The 19,070-nt window shown below is 44.3% G+C and overlaps 1 protein-coding gene across 1 annotated transcript in view; it reads left to right on the top strand.

Annotated features, from left to right (window-relative positions):
• The first annotated feature begins 419 nt into the window (after positions 1–419).
• tns2 (tensin 2) overlaps positions 420–19,070 on the top strand; it is a 71,550-nt gene continuing 52,899 nt past the window's right edge. The window contains exon 1 of the mRNA XM_002936643.5: positions 420–574. Within this exon, the coding sequence (XP_002936689.3) occupies positions 500–574 (75 nt within the window). The 5' untranslated portion in view covers positions 420–499. The remainder of the gene's footprint in view (positions 575–19,070) is intronic.

The raw sequence follows: 19,070 nt of genomic DNA, 5'->3' as shown, positions 1-19,070 counted from the left end.
TAGATTTGCCAGTTTTTGCCCTGAGCATGAAGGCAAGGTTAGGCACCTGCTTTAGCTGGCACTTTATTTCGGCCACATCTGGTAACTCTAGTTGTTCCTGAATGCAGAGCTTAGTTTTGCTTTCTGCATTAATAATCCAGCTCCAAAGTGCCAGAGAGGTATGCCCCATGGGTAGAGTACCAGCCTGGCAGGTAAAGCGATGCTTCATGCCAATGTTATTAACAGAGAAAAAATATCAAATGAATGCCGGTATTTTTTCCCAGAAAAGGGGAAACTATAAAACATATAAAAGAAAAATCAAATTCTCTCCGATACCGATATCGCTGCCCTCCTGAGCCAAAGCCGCGTATCTGTAAGCGCAGGTCCCGCCCACTGCTCCTGGGCCCGCCCCGGGGGAGGGGCTTGTCGGTAGCTCCCCAGCGCTCACACACGGGGGTTTGTTTTGCTGCGCGGCGGCAGCAGGTAGTTGTGCCCGGGACGTGTCATGTAATTGTGCTGCATGGGCTGTGCGGGGAGTTGTGCGCGGCCGGGACACACAGCTGGGCGCACCGACAGGACCATGCGTCTGACTGAGGTAGGATACTGGGGCCGCTTGTTTGGTACATTTGCTCTGCTATTCGCTATCCCCAAGCCATGAAACTTTGTAGTGATGGAAGGCGAGTGGCACGAAAAGCACAGAGACTTAATCGCACCACAGGGCTACAACTTGATTCATCTCCTTAGTACTAGGGACTTGGCCTGTCAGCACCGAATGGGTTAATGACACGTTCCATCTGATGAGACAAGCGATCCCCCTGCTGTTACAGGGGAGCCCCCAGCATCTTTACTGGCACCGTGTGCCCCTGCCTGGCATGGACCCGCTACTGGCTGCATTGGTACCGGGCATGGTGCCACCGGGATGCAGTTATTAGGCGCCCACTAATTAGGGTTGGTCCCCATTCTTGCCCGGGATTGCGCTTCCCTTCGGCAGTAATTGGGGCACAGTAATAGGTATGTGCCAGTCCTGCGTGTCTGTTCTGCATTAGGGCTGCCTGCTTCTTACAGCTTGCCGGGCACAGGGGTACATAGAGCAGTGCCGGGCACAGGGGTACATGGAGCAGTGCCGGGCACAGGGGTACATGGAGCAGTGCCGGGCACAGGGGTACATGGAGCAGTGCCGGGCACAGGGGTACATGGAGCAGTGCCGGGCACAGGGGTACATGGAGCAGTGCCGGGCACAGGGGTACATGGAGCAGGCCGGGCACAGGGGTACATGGAGCAGTGCCGGGCACAGGGGTACATGGAGCAGTGCCGGGCACAGGGGTACATGGAGCAGTGCCGGGCACAGGGGTACATGGAGCAGTGCCGGGCACAGGGGTACATGGAGCAGTGCCGGGCACAGGGGTACATGGAGCAGTGCCGGGCACAGGGGTACATGGAGCAGTGCCGGGCACAGGGGTACATGGAGCAGCGCCGGGCACAGGGGTACATGGAGCAGCGCCGGGCACAGGGGTACATGGAGCAGTGCTGGGCACAGGGGTAAATGGAGCAGTGCCGGGCACAGGGGTACATGGAGCAAGCAGTGCCGGGCACAGGGATAGAGCAGTGCCGGGCACAGGGGTATATAGAGCAGTGCGGGGCACAGGGGTATATAGAGCAGTGCCGGGCACAGGGGTATATAGAGCAGTGCAGGGCACAGGGGTATGTGGAGGGAGCAGTCCCGGGCACAGGGGTATATAGAGCAGTGCAGGGCACAGGGGTATGTGGAGGGAGCAGTGCGGGGCACAGGGGTACATAGAGCAGTGCGGGACACAGGGGTACATAGAGCAGTGCGGGGCACAGGGGTATATAGAGCAGTGCGGGACACAGGGGTACATAGAGCAGTGCAGGGCACAGGGGTATGTGGAGGGAGCAGTGCGGGGCACAGGGGTACATAGAGCAGTGCGGGGCACGGGTATGTGGAGGAGCAGTGCGGGGCACAGGGGTACATAGAGCAGTGCAGGGCATAGGGGTACATAGAGTAAGCAGGGCAAAGTAATATACCATGCAAGCAGTGCACAGCCACAGGGGCACACAGGGCAGGGAGCTGGCAGGAGGATCCGTAGACTGACAAAATTACCTAAAATGGTTTGAGAGAGAGAGAAAGTCAGAGAACAGTGGCTCATTCATTAGGTAAAGTAAGGTGTTTAATGATCATGAGACGTGCCAAACCCTGCTGCGCCCACCCATCCCCAGGGGGTCTCTATCTGCCTCTGCCCCCCTCTCTCTCCCCGGCTCCAGTTCACATCCCAGCAGGGGTAGCTTGGGACTCTGGATTCATGGAATTTCACTGAATTCTCTCCTTGTCTATTGCTTAGGGCCAATGGGCAAGAATGTATCGAGGATAAAAACTTTGTAAAGTGCTGTATATTTCAGCTCCCCTCACCCCTACACAGTGCTCTAAGCGCCAGACTGCTAGTGCTGTAGTGTGATGCCCAGTGTTTGTGTCAGTATGAGCAAATCCTCCAAACTTCATTCCTATTGGATAATAAATGTTACATCTTTAGTCTAATGTTATTTATGCACTCAATAAACTATCATGGAAGGAACATGACAAACCCAACTGCTACCCAGATTAATGTGCAATTTCACTCTATGGTTGCACCTTTATGTTTTGGGGTCCCTAAAAAGATTTGAGTTCATGTAGTTTCTATATAAGCCATTGCTATAATGGATGGACACATAATATTTGGTAACTAAGAAATATATGGGTTTATTGGAACGATTGTAGCTATAGGAATCACAGTGACATTACTGTTTGTACTCCTTTGCAGTTGAGCATGTGAAAGAAAGTTAGCTGCTAACAGAAATTCCATAAGAAAGTTTTTGTTGATGCAGATGCCTTAAAGGACAACTAAACCCTAAAAATAAATATGTTTAAAAAAGTCATATTTTATATACTGAACTTATTTCCATACTTTATATACTGAACTTATTGCACCAGCCTAAGGTTTCAGCATCTCAATAGCAGCAATGATCCAGGGCTTCAAACTTGTCACAGGGGAAGTGTCAGTGACACTGCACATGCTCAGTGTGCTCTGAGCATCTATTGAGAAGCTGAGCCTTGGAGTCATCACAAATTTTCAAGTAGAAAATGAGGTTGGTCTATCATATAAACTGATGCTACAGGGCTGATTATTAAATTCTGATGCTAACTGCACTGGTTTATAAGCTGCCATGTAGTAATTATCAGTATTATTTACTAATCAGCCTTATATTGTGACATTTATATTCTATATATACAGGATATTGTGAGTTGGTCCCTAAGCTCATTTAAGTGACAGCAGCACAGAGTATGGGCAGCGAATCAGCAGAAAAGAAGATGGGGGGCTACTGGGGCATCTTTGGGGGCACAGATCTTCCCTGCTAAAGGGCTGTGGGTGCCTTGGGCTGGTACAGGAACCCAATACATAATGTACAACATTTCTGGCCTTAGGATTAGGCCAAACTAAATCCTAAACCTCAGGTCTATAATAAGACTACAAAATATTTTCAGATCTATATTAAAATGTAAATTAGGCTACAAATGCTACATCAAAGCTTATTAGCAGATAAGATTTGTGCCTCCAAGAGCCCAAGTAGCTCCCCATCTTCTCTCCTTCAAATTCACAGCACTTCTCTCAGTATATTGTACAGGAACTGGTTAGCATTTGAAATAAGCGTTGGTGGTAATGGGGTATGAGGAGCTAGTAGTCGCATTGGGGTTTTAGAGGCTTAGTGGTGTTATGGGAGCATTGTGGTGCTGCGGTTGAGTAGCTTTGTGAGAGAGCATTGCATGTGTGGGGGTATCAGGAGGAGAAGTGATGTTGTGAGAGAGCATTCCTTGTGTTGGGGTATGTAGCTCAGGTGTAGGAGTGTTACCTGTGGTGGGGGTATTAGTAGCTCTGTGATGTAAGAGGCCACTGCTTGTGTTGGGTTGTTAGGTTCTTATTAGTATCACAGAGCATTGCTTGTGTTGGGGTTGTTGCTTGATGATGCGAGTGCTGGGGTATGAGTAGCTGACTAGAATTCTAAAAAGGAATGGTTTGTGTTGGGTTATCCAGAATCTGCGAAGGGGCCCAGTAGCAAACCCATGCCCCAACCCAACCCTGTCTTACTGAGAGTAGGGGCATTTATAAACTCAAGGCATATTTGCACCTGGGCAATAACTGGTGTCAACCAATTAGATGCTTGCATTCATTTTCTGCCTGGAGTTGGCTGAAGAACAGCAGGAACTGAATGCAGATGAGCCCCAGTAAATCCTGATGCCTCAGTGTTGGGGGCCAGAGGTTGTTGGTGATGATATTTACTCTTTGCTTCGCTTGGGCAAGCTGCCCCTTCCCTTACAGCCTAGCAAAGCTGGGTGATTGTAAGTCTTCTGATTGGACAAGCCTCCTGCGTAAGAAATTAACCCTGTACAAGTATCAGTAAATGCTCCATGTGTCTTCAACTAAAGGATAGAGCAGAGGAAAAGTAAATGTGGAGGGATTTCAGTGTGATTCCCTAGCGATCCAGTACTCCTTCACTTGGAGTTTTCCTGCTGAGACGTGATTGACAGTAGTTAGTTAATTGTGGGGGTGCTGCAGGAAGGAGCTGGGTGCAGTGGCTGTGTCTCTGTATACACTGCCTTCTATCATCCTACATAAAACATAACATTCTGTAAGCTTCCTGTCTCTTTACTCTAAACAGTTGAAGGGGAAGGGGCTGCTTATTTTATCCAGAAGGGGAGATAGGATGATGGCCTTAAATGAATAGATATTATCGGGTATGTAACATTTTCTTTCCATGTACGGGCAACTAAAGAAAAATTCCTTCATTAAGGGCACAGCTCTTGGGCAGAGATGCAGTATCAGATTGGGGCCCATTGTATGAATCATGGGCTGACTGTTGCTCATAATTTCCTCAGTGCTAACATGGAATAATTCTGTAGGGCTGGGAAATGTTCCTGTTCTGTACTGGCTGGTTTTGCCATTAGTTAAAGGTGCCAACCCTAAATCCTAGACTCCCTGTAGTCATTCTAGCCATCTCCATGATGTCAGTCACCTCTTCAGTATATGTATACTATCATTGCTCCCCCAAGATCTGTATAATACTCTCCCTGACTGCTCTACAGGAGCTCTGGGGTTTATTATATATATATCGCCCCAGAACCTTTAGCATGGAGTATCTGCTGTACTTAAATGAAGTCTATTCCTACAAATAACTTATGGTAGGTTACTGTTTCTGTGCACCAATTTGATGTAGAGCAGTTATTGGATGGATAGAAAACACATCCCCTAGAAGCTGCTGACCTACAACTCACAGCAACATATGACAAACTTCAGCTATCTGTGTGATGGTTGGGCTTGTCATGCATCTGAAGGGCTGCCCATACCTAAGCTACAGGTAATCTATGGAACTTTGGCTGATGGGTAGGAGCAAGATGTCATTTGTATTGGAGTTCTAGGCAAGTTCATATTGAAATATTATTACTCTGACAACAACTGATTAATAATTTATTATTTGCATAAATGATGCCATCCCTGCAGCCCCCTAGCTTCTTTGGCAACAGCCAGAGCTCTGCAACTTCTTCATTTCCACATTTCTGCCTTGAAAAGTTATTTTTTATATTGGTCCCCCCTCCTTTAACCCTAAATTCAGTCCTGTCCAGCTGTTTTAGAACTATAACACCCAGAAAAACCTGGGAATGTGTGTGTATGGCGTGTCAGCAATGCTGCAGCTGGAGTGTGTGTGGCGCATTGCCTGTCCCTGCTCTAGAGCTCCCTACTACTCTTCCGTCTCAGCCAGGTTTGTGCCAGAGCAGATTACCGACAGGCAGATCTCATACACGCAAGTGCTAAATTAGCTCAACCTGCTGAAATCCAGCACCGTCCCCTTACGCACCATTGCCAAAATGACCCCATTGGGATTCCTCTTTTAATAATGAGATGAATGAATTGTTTGAAAGCTGCATTCTTGTGTTTCCCAGATGTTCTCCCAGAAGGCGCCAATGAGTGTTCCCTGCAGTTTGGGATTATGTTACCGCATTTAACAGCTGGGGCTAAAGACCTGTGAAATGAGTGTCCCCAAAGGAGGAAAACTCTCTTCCATAGTTTGTTCACTTCTGGGGAATCACAAGATTAGTTCCCAGGCCCTCCCAGAATCCCAGATTCTTTCCAAAACATAACAAAAACTGTATAGATCTGCATTACTGTGCCCTATAGATCTATGGAAAAGGGCAGGATTGGTCAAGAAGCTTATTAGGAAATAAATGCAATTTGCTAAATGGTCTGTATATTCAGGGGTCTCTTTTCCCATAGGTAAAAGCCATATATGCTTATCCAGGTAACCACAAGACAGATTGCACCGCAGCTACACAATGATAACAATGGGTAGACATTGAAGAATTTGCTTTGTGCTGGAGAGTGGCTCACTTTCCTGGAGGCTGCTGCCTGCATGTGTTTTTGTGATGTCCTACAATGGCTGTATGTACTACAGCCCCACCTGCAGGGTACAGTAACAGCAGTTTGTGTCAGGCTTTGTTCCTTGCACTTGCATAGTCCATGATAGAGTCAAAACAGACATTGCATCTGCCTAATGTTCCAATGCAAGGTAGTCCCATCTCTATTCAAGTGTTTGCCATGACCTGCAACCCTGGTTTGTTAGGGTGTAACCTGAGGGGACACTTGGTAACAGCAATAATGCCACCTGGAGCTTGTCGTGTTCTCTGTCCTTTATATTGAGATGCCATGGTTGGTGCTCACCTGATGGCTGCATTGTATCCACTGGGAAACATTTTCTCACAAATGCTCTGATTTTCAGGTGAAAGCCATGTCCTAAATCTTGTGATCTTGTGAAGGATGTGGGCATCTACCAATTATTTAGCATGCAAGCTCCCGGTTCAATTGGTTGCCAACCTGTTTCAGTGTAAGCTTCCCTTGGAAGTAGAGTTGCCGCCCAGCCAATGATTCCCCAATGAAAGTGTTGATAAATCTGTAATTCTCCTGTTTGCTTAATTCTATAACTGTGTCATTTGCTGAAGTTCTGCAAGTCCTCCAGGAGCTTTCCTAGACTGGAAACTTATCAAGCAGGGGTATGTATACACTGCAGCATATAATTAGCAGCACATAATGTAAGTGCTTCTCTCTCCTGAATATGCCCATTGGGGCTGAATTGTAAATGTAAGTGCTACAATAACGACCAGATCTTTGCTTTAATTTTTTAATTTGTACATGGCTTTGTACATGGTTTTAATCTAATGGTGCATGGTTGCTATTAGCAGCTGCACTTGTGCAGTTATCATCTCTGTTAGTAAATGAGCCCTGCTGACTTCATGTGAGAAAAATATTTTGGTGCTAAACCATATAGTCATCAGATTTGTTGTATTGTTTATGCCAGTGTTTGTACAGCAGTAAGTGAATTCTCATAGTGACTGATTACATAGTGGTTGAATATGGAGCGCGGCAGCACCCAGCGTGTGACCACTGGATCAGAGCCAGGCCCGGGCAGGGGATTGTATTGCTGTGTTAAAGGTTAATAGAAAAATGAAGAGTGGGAGCCACAGAACTTGAGGGCAGTGACCCACTACCATTCCTGCAGTAACCCCACTCCCATGATACAGGCGTGGGGACACAGCACAGAGACACGATTATCCAGGCAGCAGTGTGCGCCTTGCCAGCACCGAGCCTCAGGGAGCTAAGGAAGGAGCCAGGCAAGCGGAGGAGCGAGGATCAGCAGCACGACCAGGGGAGGCACAGGCAAGTAGGGATGGGAGTGGGAAACATCAGGCAAACAGAGGGGACAGAAGGGGTCTGTGTGAATATCAGGGTGCTGGGCTGATCAAGGTTCTGTACTTTTTGGGTCTGTCCTTAGCTGCTGTTTAACAGGGCAATAGTTCCATTTCTTATAATTTCTTATGTACCCATCACAGCCAAGAGATTCTCAGCATGTTTGTGAGTTGAGGGTCTAGCTCGAGCAGCATTGTTAATTGCATAATAGTAAGATTATCAAAACAATCTGTTTATTAATCATTAGAATGTCATATGTTTCTGCCAAATCCATTGGATAACTTTAAAGTAAATTTTAACATATAGACTGGAAATGTGCTGGTTTCCAGTATACTAGGAACGGATCTGATATTAACTGTGCCATTCACTGGCAGGATGAGCCATGGTCAGCCACCTCTGTCTCTCAGACACTTGTACCTGCTAGTTGGGTACCAAAGAGTTTATAATCTTAAGGGAACAGTTCAGTGTAAAAATGAAACTGGGTAAAGTATACAGACTGCGCAAAATAAAATATATTTGCAATATAGTTAGTTGGGCAAAAATGTAATCTATAAAGGCTGGAGTGGGCAGATCTAACATAATAGCCAAAACACTACTTCCTGCTTTCAGCTCTCTAACCTTAGTTAGTCAGTGACTTTAGGGGGGCCACATGGGGCATAACTGTTCAGTTAGTTTTGTCAAATTCAAACTAACTAAACAGTTATGTCCCATATGGCCCCCCCTAAAGTCACTGATGGGTTACTGAGAGCTAACAGCTTAGAGAGTTGTAAAGGAGGAAGTAGTGTTCTGGCCATTATGTTAGACATCTGCTCACTCCAGCCTGTATCACAAGAAGATCTGCTTGTTTGCCAACCTCACCAAATGAGCGTATTGCAATTTGTATGGTCACCTTTAGAGTGTAAATGGATAGATCAACTGCCTCTCTTCTTTACCTCCTGCGCTCCCCATTAGCCCCATTCCTGTGTTAATGATACCCCTTTTTCTGGTTGCCCCCATCCATTAGTGATTAAAGGGAAATGATTTTGATCAGTTGAGAAGTCGTGATAATTCAGCCTCTGGGTGGTGCTGTTTTATTGGAGCACCATTGCAAGCAGTTTGGCAGTTACGGTAAGTGTGTCTATGGAGCAGAACATTAATAAAGGAGATAACCTGATATTGCTTCAGTGGTCTTTACCTTTTGCAACCTCTTGTAAGTCTTTCTTTGCACTTTGAACTGTTGAAGTGATGAAGAGTGTATATTGCAAATTGGTATGTGGCTTTTTGTGGTACTTACAGGGTTAAATCTAAAATTGGCCCCTCTGAACTCTGCCCCTTTACCCTCCTCTTTCACATTCCTCCTCTTCATTTCTCTCTGTCTCTCCTTTCAGTCTCCCCCTTGCCTGTATTCCAGCTGCTGGGATCTGACAGCACATTCCTATTATATCAGGGGGATGGCTTTTTCTTCTCTTATCGAGATACTGACATCCGGAACAGAAAGGAGGTGGGGGTTTGTTTCTGCTCCCAAACCATAGAACAAGCCCCCCATCCCTCTTTAGCTCTGTCTTCTAGTAATTCCCACCCCAACATGGTGACTTTCAGGAAGAGAAGCGGAAAATCCCTTCCTGGTGCCGGCAGCCACTTGCCATAAATAATCCCCTAGTTAATCAGCCATTTAGCAAGCAGTTATTTATGGGCACTTGTGAGACCCAGAAGCCCAGGAATACTTGCTGAGATCTGACACCTTATAACAGAACCTGCTTTACAAGCCAAATAAAAGGGCTCTTTTCTGTGCTACGTCTGTGGGCAGCCTTCCTTGGGTGTAGTGACTCCGTGACTTCTCACTTTCCAGTTATAAATGGCCACCAGTGTAGTTTTAACATTCAACTTCGTAACTTAAAGACAATATAAACTCAACCATTCTGTTCTGCCAAATAAAAGAGAATTTGATTCTAAGGAACTTTCCAATGTACCATTATTACAGATTTTCAGTGGTTGCAAAAAAAAAAAACAGTTTGTCTCTTTCTGCACTGCTGGTTCTGACTCTAGAAACAATGGAGCAGAAGTAAGCCTTGCATAATTCTTCACAAGTCTGTTAATCAGCCAGCTTGTTTTGAGAGTCAGAACCACCAGAGCAGAAAACAGAAAGAGACATGTAGACACTGCTTTAAAGAGCAGTTATATTTGCAAATAACTTTTTTTCCTTGTGGGACCAGTTTACCTTTTAAATACAGTCCACTGTTTTGGCATAATATTAGGCCTTGTGTATGCACAGGGATATTCCTGGCTCTAGGCCTGTAGGGCCCGTTATCATGCATTTCTCAGTGTATGGATATCATATAATGCTGCTCAGCCCATGGTGGGAACAGGATGTCTGTGAAGCTGTGACCTGGATCAGCAGGGGGGGGGTGGACCTATCTGACATTACTAACCCCTCTGATGCTCAGTGGCCTAGAGAACTCCTAGAAGAATCCACAGTAGAGACATGGTGAGATACTAGCTGACTATACACTGGTCAACAACAGCTGCCTACTTACTCCATAATGGCAAATGAACTTGCCCAATCAGTGTCTGGCAAGGGATCCGCCGAATTTCTACTGAAGCAAGGACTGCTGACCTGTTCCCTCACAAAAGTTCTACATAAGCCCCTATTATGATACAATAGTTGAGCCAATGTTCAAAGAAATTAGATCAGCCTGATTTTGCACAGAAATTAGGTAGCCAAGTTGGGCAAAGATCCATATGGCTAACCATGCAAAAAGCCATGCAAGTTGTGATGCACATTTTTTCCTCTTGGTTTTATTTGGTCTGAGGATGGTCTCACCTACAGTACCCAACACCAAGAATGGCATTAGCATGTTACTTAATGGATCCAAGTGCAAGACAAGTCTTTCTATCCTCTATGCCCTGTGCTTTGCACTTGCCCAGGGTTGCCACCTTTCTAAATTGTTTTTGCCGGCCAGTGGGAGTGGGGGGCAAGCACGAAAGGGGTGAGGCAGTGATGTAAAAGGGTTGGAGCCATTACGCAGGGGCCAATGGTGAACTGAGGTGGGCTAGGGGGTCATCTTAAGGGTATTACAAATTTACTGACATTGTTGGAAAGTTTGTAAAACCGGCCATGCCCACATTAGGTATTTTACCAGCTAAACCAGTAAATTACCAATTCCCTTAAATAATGACAGGAGGCTTAGTGGGTTCATTGATGCCACAGGCAAGTTGTAGGATGTGTGTATCGAGGCAATGTAAGGCAGGGACATAACTACAGAGTAAGCGGACCCTATGGTTGCAGGGGGGGGCAGAAATGTAGATGGCTCAGTAAGGCCAATATATCTTGCAATTAGCAATATATCTTGGTAGCATTGGTCAGCTTAACAACATTTTGGGGCCCTAAATTGAATTTGCTGTGGGGCCCAGTAGCATCTAGTTATGCCACTGATGTAAGCCGTGTGTATGGGAGCAATGTACCTTTTGTGGATAGCATTCAAGTTTCAAAAATGTTGCCCATATGTTTGTAAATATACCCTGATGTCTATTATTGTAGCCCTTCCATCCCTGCAGTGCAGCAGCTGATAGACCCCTTCCTGTTGCTTTGTGACTGAGTGCAGGCCATGAACAACTTCCTATAGCGGAGCAATGCAAAGGCAATGAAGAGCTTCCTGTTTGGAATCATGCAGAGTATCTCTCTATTTATCGCTTCCGCCTGTGGTCCTGCTGAACATCTTTCCATTGTCCTTTCACAGTTCCAGCCGTACAGAATCCGTAGAAACCTCCCATAATGCTTGTCCACTGGTGAGGGACTTAGAAAAGTGTGATGGCGGAAATTAGGCTTTCCTTTAGAGATGCTGTAAGCTTTCCAAATCAGGGCCTCCTTGGGTTGGGCATCATGGCGTGCATGTCCCTTTTCCAGCTCTGCTGATCTGTCTGTCATAACCCAAATACTTTGCATTCAATTGCAGCTCAGGGAATGGCATGGGGCCACACATACATTTTTTGGTCATTTGGGTCAGTTTTTGTTGATGCTGTATAATTGGCCCCTGGTACGTCCAGCACTGTAGCTGAGTACAGTAGCAGACTTGTGACCCAGTCCGACATGTTCTATATCACCATTAGCTCTGTGTGCAAATGGCTTTGTTTCAACAAATGATCCAAGAATCATGGTTGCATTTTGGCTTTGCATATGAATGCCCAATATATATATATATATATATATATCCATCTATCTGTCATTACAATTTGTAAATGTATTTGCTGTTTGAAGTAGTACTGCTCTGACTGTATATTCTCTGCACTCTGACTCCTGAAGCAATGTAGCAGATGCTTTAGCAGCTGATGAACAGACCTGGAGGAGAACTGATTACTGCAATGCTTTAACAATCAGGCCCAGAGTTCAGCAAGGGATAAACTGCCACTGTTTTCACCTGCAAATACACATGACTTTAAAGGAATACTGTCATGGGAAAACATGTTTTTGTTCAAAAGGCATCAGTTAATAGAGCTTCTCCAGTAAAATCCTGCATTGAAATCTGTTTTTTAAAAGCACAGATATATTTAATTTTGAAATGTCACAGTAGATATCAGAATACCACTCAATAGTAAGAAATCCAAGTCCGGCTTGGGACTCCTCCAGTTACATGGGAGTAGGAGAAAGAATAGGTTACTTGAAAGCAGTTCTCATACATTCCAACATTTGAAATGCACAAAGAGGGACAAAAATATCTGACGCACGTATATGCATTCCCCCCTCAGCTTTTTGACTACCCCCCTCTAGGGTCAATCCTCCATCTGGGTCCTGCCATTAGTGTTTATGCCTCCTCCCTCCACTTCCAATGGTGTAAAACTTTCTTCAAACACTTTCATACACTGGGCTTTTAGCATTCTATTAAGCCTCCTTTCCTCAGCTTTATTCCCCCCTACATCCTCCTCCCTGAACTTAACCAAATCATGGAGCATTCAAGATAAGAAATTTTCAGTGCTTGAAGAAAGATTTACATTGTAAGGAATGAACACTAAAAAGCAATAGCTGGAGCAGGAGAATTGAGCCTGGCCAGAGACGAGCACTCACAATAAATTCTCCTACTCTCTGCTCTCTCCACCGTGACATCACGCTTTGGTCTCTCGAGAGGGAGCACCCGCAGTTTCTGCATTCACTTGAATGTTATAATGGAACTGAGCACTGCAGATGCTATGTGCTCCCTCTCGAGACGAGAGTGTGACGTCGTGGGGAAAAAGAGCAGAAAGTGGGGAACTTCAGGCAACGTGGGACATGTAAAAATGAATCCGTGACTGTGGGAGAGGGCGCAAAAAACAGGACTCTCCCGCATAAAGCAGGACAGCTGAGAGGCATGAGTTCTAATATGTAGCGCTGGCTCCTTCTGAAAGCTCAGACTCAGGCACAATGCACTGAGATGGCGCCTACACACCAATATTACAGCTAAAAGAATACATTTGTTGATTCAAGAACAAAATTTTAAATGGCAGAGTGAATTATTTGCTATGTAAATGTAAACAGTGTAATTTAGAAATAAAAAGTATACCATAAAAATCATGACAGTATCCCTTTAAAATTAGTGCATTTTGAAAGTTACTTGTAGGATAGAAGGTTTCTCCTGGTCACACTTGGACTAAGGTCCATAGCAAATGGGGCTACTGTGGGTGCTATAATCACCGTGTTTTTAGTAGCCTGGAACCACCACCCTAAAGAGCCCAAAGCAGCTCCTGACTTTAATGTCAGCCCTTGTCAGGCTGTAGTAGTTTATAAATGCTATTCACTTCACTGCTGGAATATAGCAGCAATCATTACCCTTCCAGCCATGACTCCAGCTAAACAACAAGATATCTGTGCGTATACAGTTAGGCTCTGTGTGCCAGGTTCTGTGTCCCTAATAGCAGGACTAAATAAACCAATAATGCAGGTATATGGTGCCATGAAAACCCCTGGTCCTGAGCATTCTGGAAAACAGATCCCATATCTGTAGCTAAATCAGAAAAAGCTGGCTTCTGACTGGCTGCTCAGGTTTTCTGTACAGAAACAAACCTTTCCTATATTAAAACATAGCCACCTAAATAAAACAAAGACTTTAGCACCCATTACAGTGTGGGGGATTCCACTTAAAGGACAGTTCCCCTCTGAAAGACAATCCATACATTGTATGACCTTTCTCCTAGCCTAAAACCGGTTACTCCCTTGTCTAAAAGATGCTCTGTTTATTGTAGTTTATTGTTTAAGCATTCCACTGTATACGACCATCAAACTATTCACGTCCCTTTACATGTCAGCTTTCCTATTAATATGAATTTAAAGGGAATTTATAGAAGAATGACTACAGTATGTAGTGCATGATTTACATGCAGCCATATGCATTCCAGATCCTCCCTAGTGATATCACGCCTGCTTTTGGGAAGACATCATCCTTCTTACTGAAGCAATTGCCTAATTATGTTTATTAACCCTCGTTTATAATGCTCCAACATATTCCACCACACTGTATAGCAGAAAGAGATCTCTTTGGGCTAGAGAGCTGTGTGGGTTACAGCAGTCTCATAGTGCCTGGTATAGTGCATAAATCTCTGTAAGATGCTCCCCAATAGCTTTTACTTTTAGACTTTGTGAGAAATACACTGTTACCCGTGGAATGAGGTTTTTTACACTGTTTTGTGATGGAGGGCTAGACCTATAAATTGTTCTTAAGCTGCCAGATCTGCTTGTTTGGCAAGGTTGCCAAATGAGCAGATCTTTCCCTGATCTTTCCCCTTGAGGTGGGTGATATTCAGTTGATCCGTTTATATGGCCCCCAGGCCAAGCGATCAACTCTGGGATACAGGCCATCGCCCCAGCAGGGTTTTTGAATAACTGCCTGATTGATATCTGCCCAATATTCAACCATAAACTGGTTGGGTAGGACTGTCTGAGGGCCCTTATACATGGGCCAACCATCGGCAGCTTTTATCAGCCTGTTAAACAATAACAATATCAACCCCAAAACTATTTTTTGCATTTTTCAGTCTCTTTAAAGTTATTCACATAAGCAATTGTAACAGAAAACAGAAAACAGAAAAGTATTTGTTTATCTGCTGTCTGGGTCTGACTCTTGAAACAGTGTTGCAGAAATTGGTTCTTCTCCAGTTCTGTTAATAGCTTCTGCTCCTTTGTTTCAAGAGTGGAGACATCATGAACAGATACTTCAACTTTTTAGAAAAACATAGACAAGTTTTAATTCATGCTTCATTTACTCACATCTGAATTTTCTTTAATTATACAAAAGACTGTATTTTGGCTTTAATCAAAAACAGAAAAGTCCTGCAGTGGCTGGCAGTTTATATAGCCTGGGTAAGGTGCTTATCTGTAAGCCTATCTCCCTGCTGCCTTTCCTGCCATTACTGTGCAGTATTATGCGCTCTTCTCCTTTTTCTTCCTCCTCCCCCATTTGTGCCCATGTTTTATTGCTTCTTGCCTAATTTGAAGAGCCTTCTATTGTCAGCCCTATACAGACTATCATTGTATTTTTAAAAATAATGTTAACTTGAATAGAAGGTCACAGTTCTGCCACTTTTTCACATGAAAGTACCCTTTCCTTTAACAAAGTCCATCAGCTGATCAGTGTAACAGGACATTTAGGGATACTTTAGAAATGCATTTTTGATGTGTGTCTGGATAAAAAGGAGGTTTGGTTACCAAAATCCCTTGGTTCCCAAACTGTGGCACATGATTGGCACGGACTTTTGCTTTCATTGTGGCTGGAGGGGCCGCATTATCCTGAAGAGACGTCAAACTTGGGACCCACGAGTTACAGCTACAGCCTTTGGTGGAATAACACGGAGCTACTAGTAGCAGCTACTTGATGTGGCAACTAAAATAAAAAATGCTGATCATTTACTGATAACTGTCTCTGTATTAACTATGGCAGGGTATTTTCTGAAGTTTAGTAGCCATGAAAAAGTAGCAGCTACTGACTAGTTCCATGTGTCTTCACCCTAAGGGCAGTGGCACACAAGGAGATTAGTCGCCCACAATAAATCTTCACTATTGCGGGTGACTAATGTCCCCAACATGCCATCCCACTGTCAAGAATGTAAATCACTGGTGAGATGGCATACGTATCGCTTGAGTTTTCTGAAGTCGCCTGAAGTTTCCTTGCGAAGCAACTTTAGGCGACCAAAGTATACAATCCCACTGGCGATTTATATTCTTGCCGGTGGGATGGCATGTTGGGGAGATAAGTTGTCCGCAATAATGAAGATTTATCACGGGCGACTAATCTACCTGTGTGCCACTGCCCTAAGGGCCTGAAAACATAACTGAAACAGGAATAACGGAATAAGGAGGATGTGATATGGAGTATGCAATGCCAACAGAATGACTGCCCCTGGCATTTTTGGCAGATATTTGGGATAATGAATCGATCAAAGGAGGTTTGTAGACACTAACATTGTATCTATATTTTGTACACTCATTTAGGTGTTGCAGTAATGGGTGGCTATGAGAGATATGTGTCAGCTCACACAGTCTCATGTGGCTCAGTGGGAAAGCACGCCAGATATTTGCCCTCCTAAGGCTAGGCCATCTTTGTTTGTATATACCAAGGGGGTGGCGAGGTAATGTCACACAGAGGCACCAACAAAGCGGTACTGCACTCAGGGGTTCTATTGCAGGGAGGGGCCCCAAGATGAAAAAATGCATTTCACAAGGTCATAAAAGGGATGGGCTTGCACAGGTGTGGGCGGGGTTTGGATGGATTATAGGTAGAATATTGTTATAATTGGGGAGTGGTCAGGGATTATTAGGTGCATTAGCATGTGTGTAAGGACCATATTTTTCCATTGGGACCCTGTTTATTTGTTGGAAGAGCCCACAATCCAGGTGACCATTAAGCTTATAATTGGGAGCCCCTGTGGGGGGGCTTAGTGGTATGTGGCCCCATACCAGGCAGTCCTGGTGTCACAGGGGTGGTGACTAGGCAGATAAAGGATGGTAACTAGGTAGAACATCAGCTTGACAAGTGATTCCCATTCTGTCTGTTCACCCCCAGTTCAAAGGAAGGATTCTCTGAATGTCAGTGCTTTCTAAATATGGAATAGGTTCTGTAAGTGAATAACACCCTTTGCTACACTTGAACAAAATGTCTATTCCATGTGTATAAAATAGATATTATATTAAGTTATATTAAGTTGTATGACTTACACACCAATGGGCAGAAAATCTAAATAAAACTAATGTGAATTTCAAAGTTCACTAAAAAAAGTAAATTGCATAGTTTCCAAAGTCCCAAGCTTGGGTCTCATCTTGCTGCAGTAAAAAGGTCAAAGGTCTGGATTTGGAGAATTTCCCTTTCAAATATATTTCTGTTTAAACTTGATCTTCACTTGGTCTTTGCCCAAACTGGCATCTGTTTCTGCCATTCTGTTTCTATTTGTTATCCTGCAGTTTACCTGGTTCCTGATCTTCTCTATGTATCACCTATTCCAGCCTCATCCTGAATATTAACTATATATATATAGGACTTTATTTAGTACCAATATGGCTGCCTCAGCCTTTGGTTTCCTTCACTCTTTTGCCTGTTTGCTGATCTAAAATATGGAGAATCCCAATGACTACTGGCTCAGAAGCCCTCGGACTAAAAAAGTTATCAGGCTATGGGGAGGTAGGTCTACCCATACCCATGAGTTACAGCTAGAACTGCTTATTTGGGACATATAACATGCAAACACACATATATACAAATATATCATTAAAACTTTTCAAAAGTAAAAGAAAAACTGTTCTCAAAGCTGCTGTACCTCAATAAACATATATTGATTTCAAGTACAAATACAATCAAGCAGAAAAGTTTTATTTATATCTTCTCTTTCTCGCTTGCTCCTGCCTTACCCCCCCCGTTTATTCATTGTTAGCTAAGGATTTGTGTAATTAGTGCTGATCCATTTATCTTGGAAGCCAGCCTGAGGACAATTTTGCTGAAACAGAAAGCACTAACAGCAAAATAGCCTTTTGTGCAACTGCAAACAAGGGGGCTAATTTATGGTTCTGTAAGGGCTCTGGCACACGAGGAGATTAGTCGTCCGCGACAAATATCCCTGTTCGCGGGCGACTAATCTCCCCGAGTTGCCATCCCACCAGCGAAAATGTAAGTCGCCGGTGGGATGGCACACGCGGCGGCGCGATTTCGGCAAATCGCAGGCGACTAATCTCCCCGTGTGCCAGAACCCTTAGGCTGATGTCCCATGGAGAGATTTAGTCGCCTACGATAGATCTCTGCTACCACAGGTGACTAGTATCTCCAAACGCATTTCCACCGGCAACAATACGAATCACTGGTAACAATTTAGCTCAACTTTGTGCAACTTCAGAAAACTGAAGCGATGCAGAAGCCTGTCAGGGGTGATTAAATTGCTCGGTGGGACATTAGCCTAAGAAATCCCAGGCCTCCTGCAGTTATGCTTGGGGAACTCCATTACTGATTCTGCAACCAAGCAGCCCTCTAGGTTATTACGCCCCATGCTAGTTTCTTGTAAAGCGGGCCCAAGCGCAGTTCCACATTTACCTGTGCCCCTATGCACACAGTAACTCAGATAACTGATCAGCCTGCCTTCCCCTGTGCCAGTTTAATTGGCTAAATGGACAGTGGCAGTTTCCATGTGTATTGTAGGATTATTGCCCCACAGGGGGACTGTGGGAAAGGATAGGGGGCGTTGTAGCGAGAGAGGGGTGGACATTTAGTCTCATTCAATGGAATCTCTGGAACATCTGCACAGAAGCTGAAGGGAAACAGAGCAAGAATAAAAGTATTATGCATTCTGTTAAAAATAAAGTTCTTAAGAGTCAACTTTTAGTGTGTTATTGAATGACCAATTCTTAGCAACTTTTAAACTGGTCTTCATTTATAATTTTGTATAATTTTTAATTATTGGCCTTCTATCCAGCTTTCAAATGGGGGGTCACTAACCCCAGCAGCCAAAACAACTATTGTTATTGTTACTTTTTATTACTTGTGTTTCTGTTCAGGCCCTCTCTTATTCATATTCAAGTTTCTCATTTAAACCACTGCCTGGTTGCTAGACTAATTTAAACCCTAGCAACCAGATATGTTCTGAAATTCCAGACATTTGCAGATTGTCTCAGAATATCATTCTCTACATCATACTTAAAGTTAATTATAAGGTGAACAACCCCGTTAAAATTCCCATTAGAAGTAATTGCCGTTAGAGAAAATATAATCGAATGTATAGTGGCCCTTTATTTAGACATGACGGCTGGCCGCAACATCCATGTTTATTTCCTGTCCCAGAACATTGCAGACTTTTTCCCTGCTTGTATTTCCATTAATTCCAACTTAA

Source organism: Xenopus tropicalis, chromosome 2 (assembly GCF_000004195.4).
Source record: "Xenopus tropicalis strain Nigerian chromosome 2, UCB_Xtro_10.0, whole genome shotgun sequence".
NCBI classification, from domain to species: domain Eukaryota; kingdom Metazoa; phylum Chordata; class Amphibia; order Anura; family Pipidae; genus Xenopus; species Xenopus tropicalis.
This window is presented reverse-complemented; position numbering and strand designations above follow the sequence as displayed.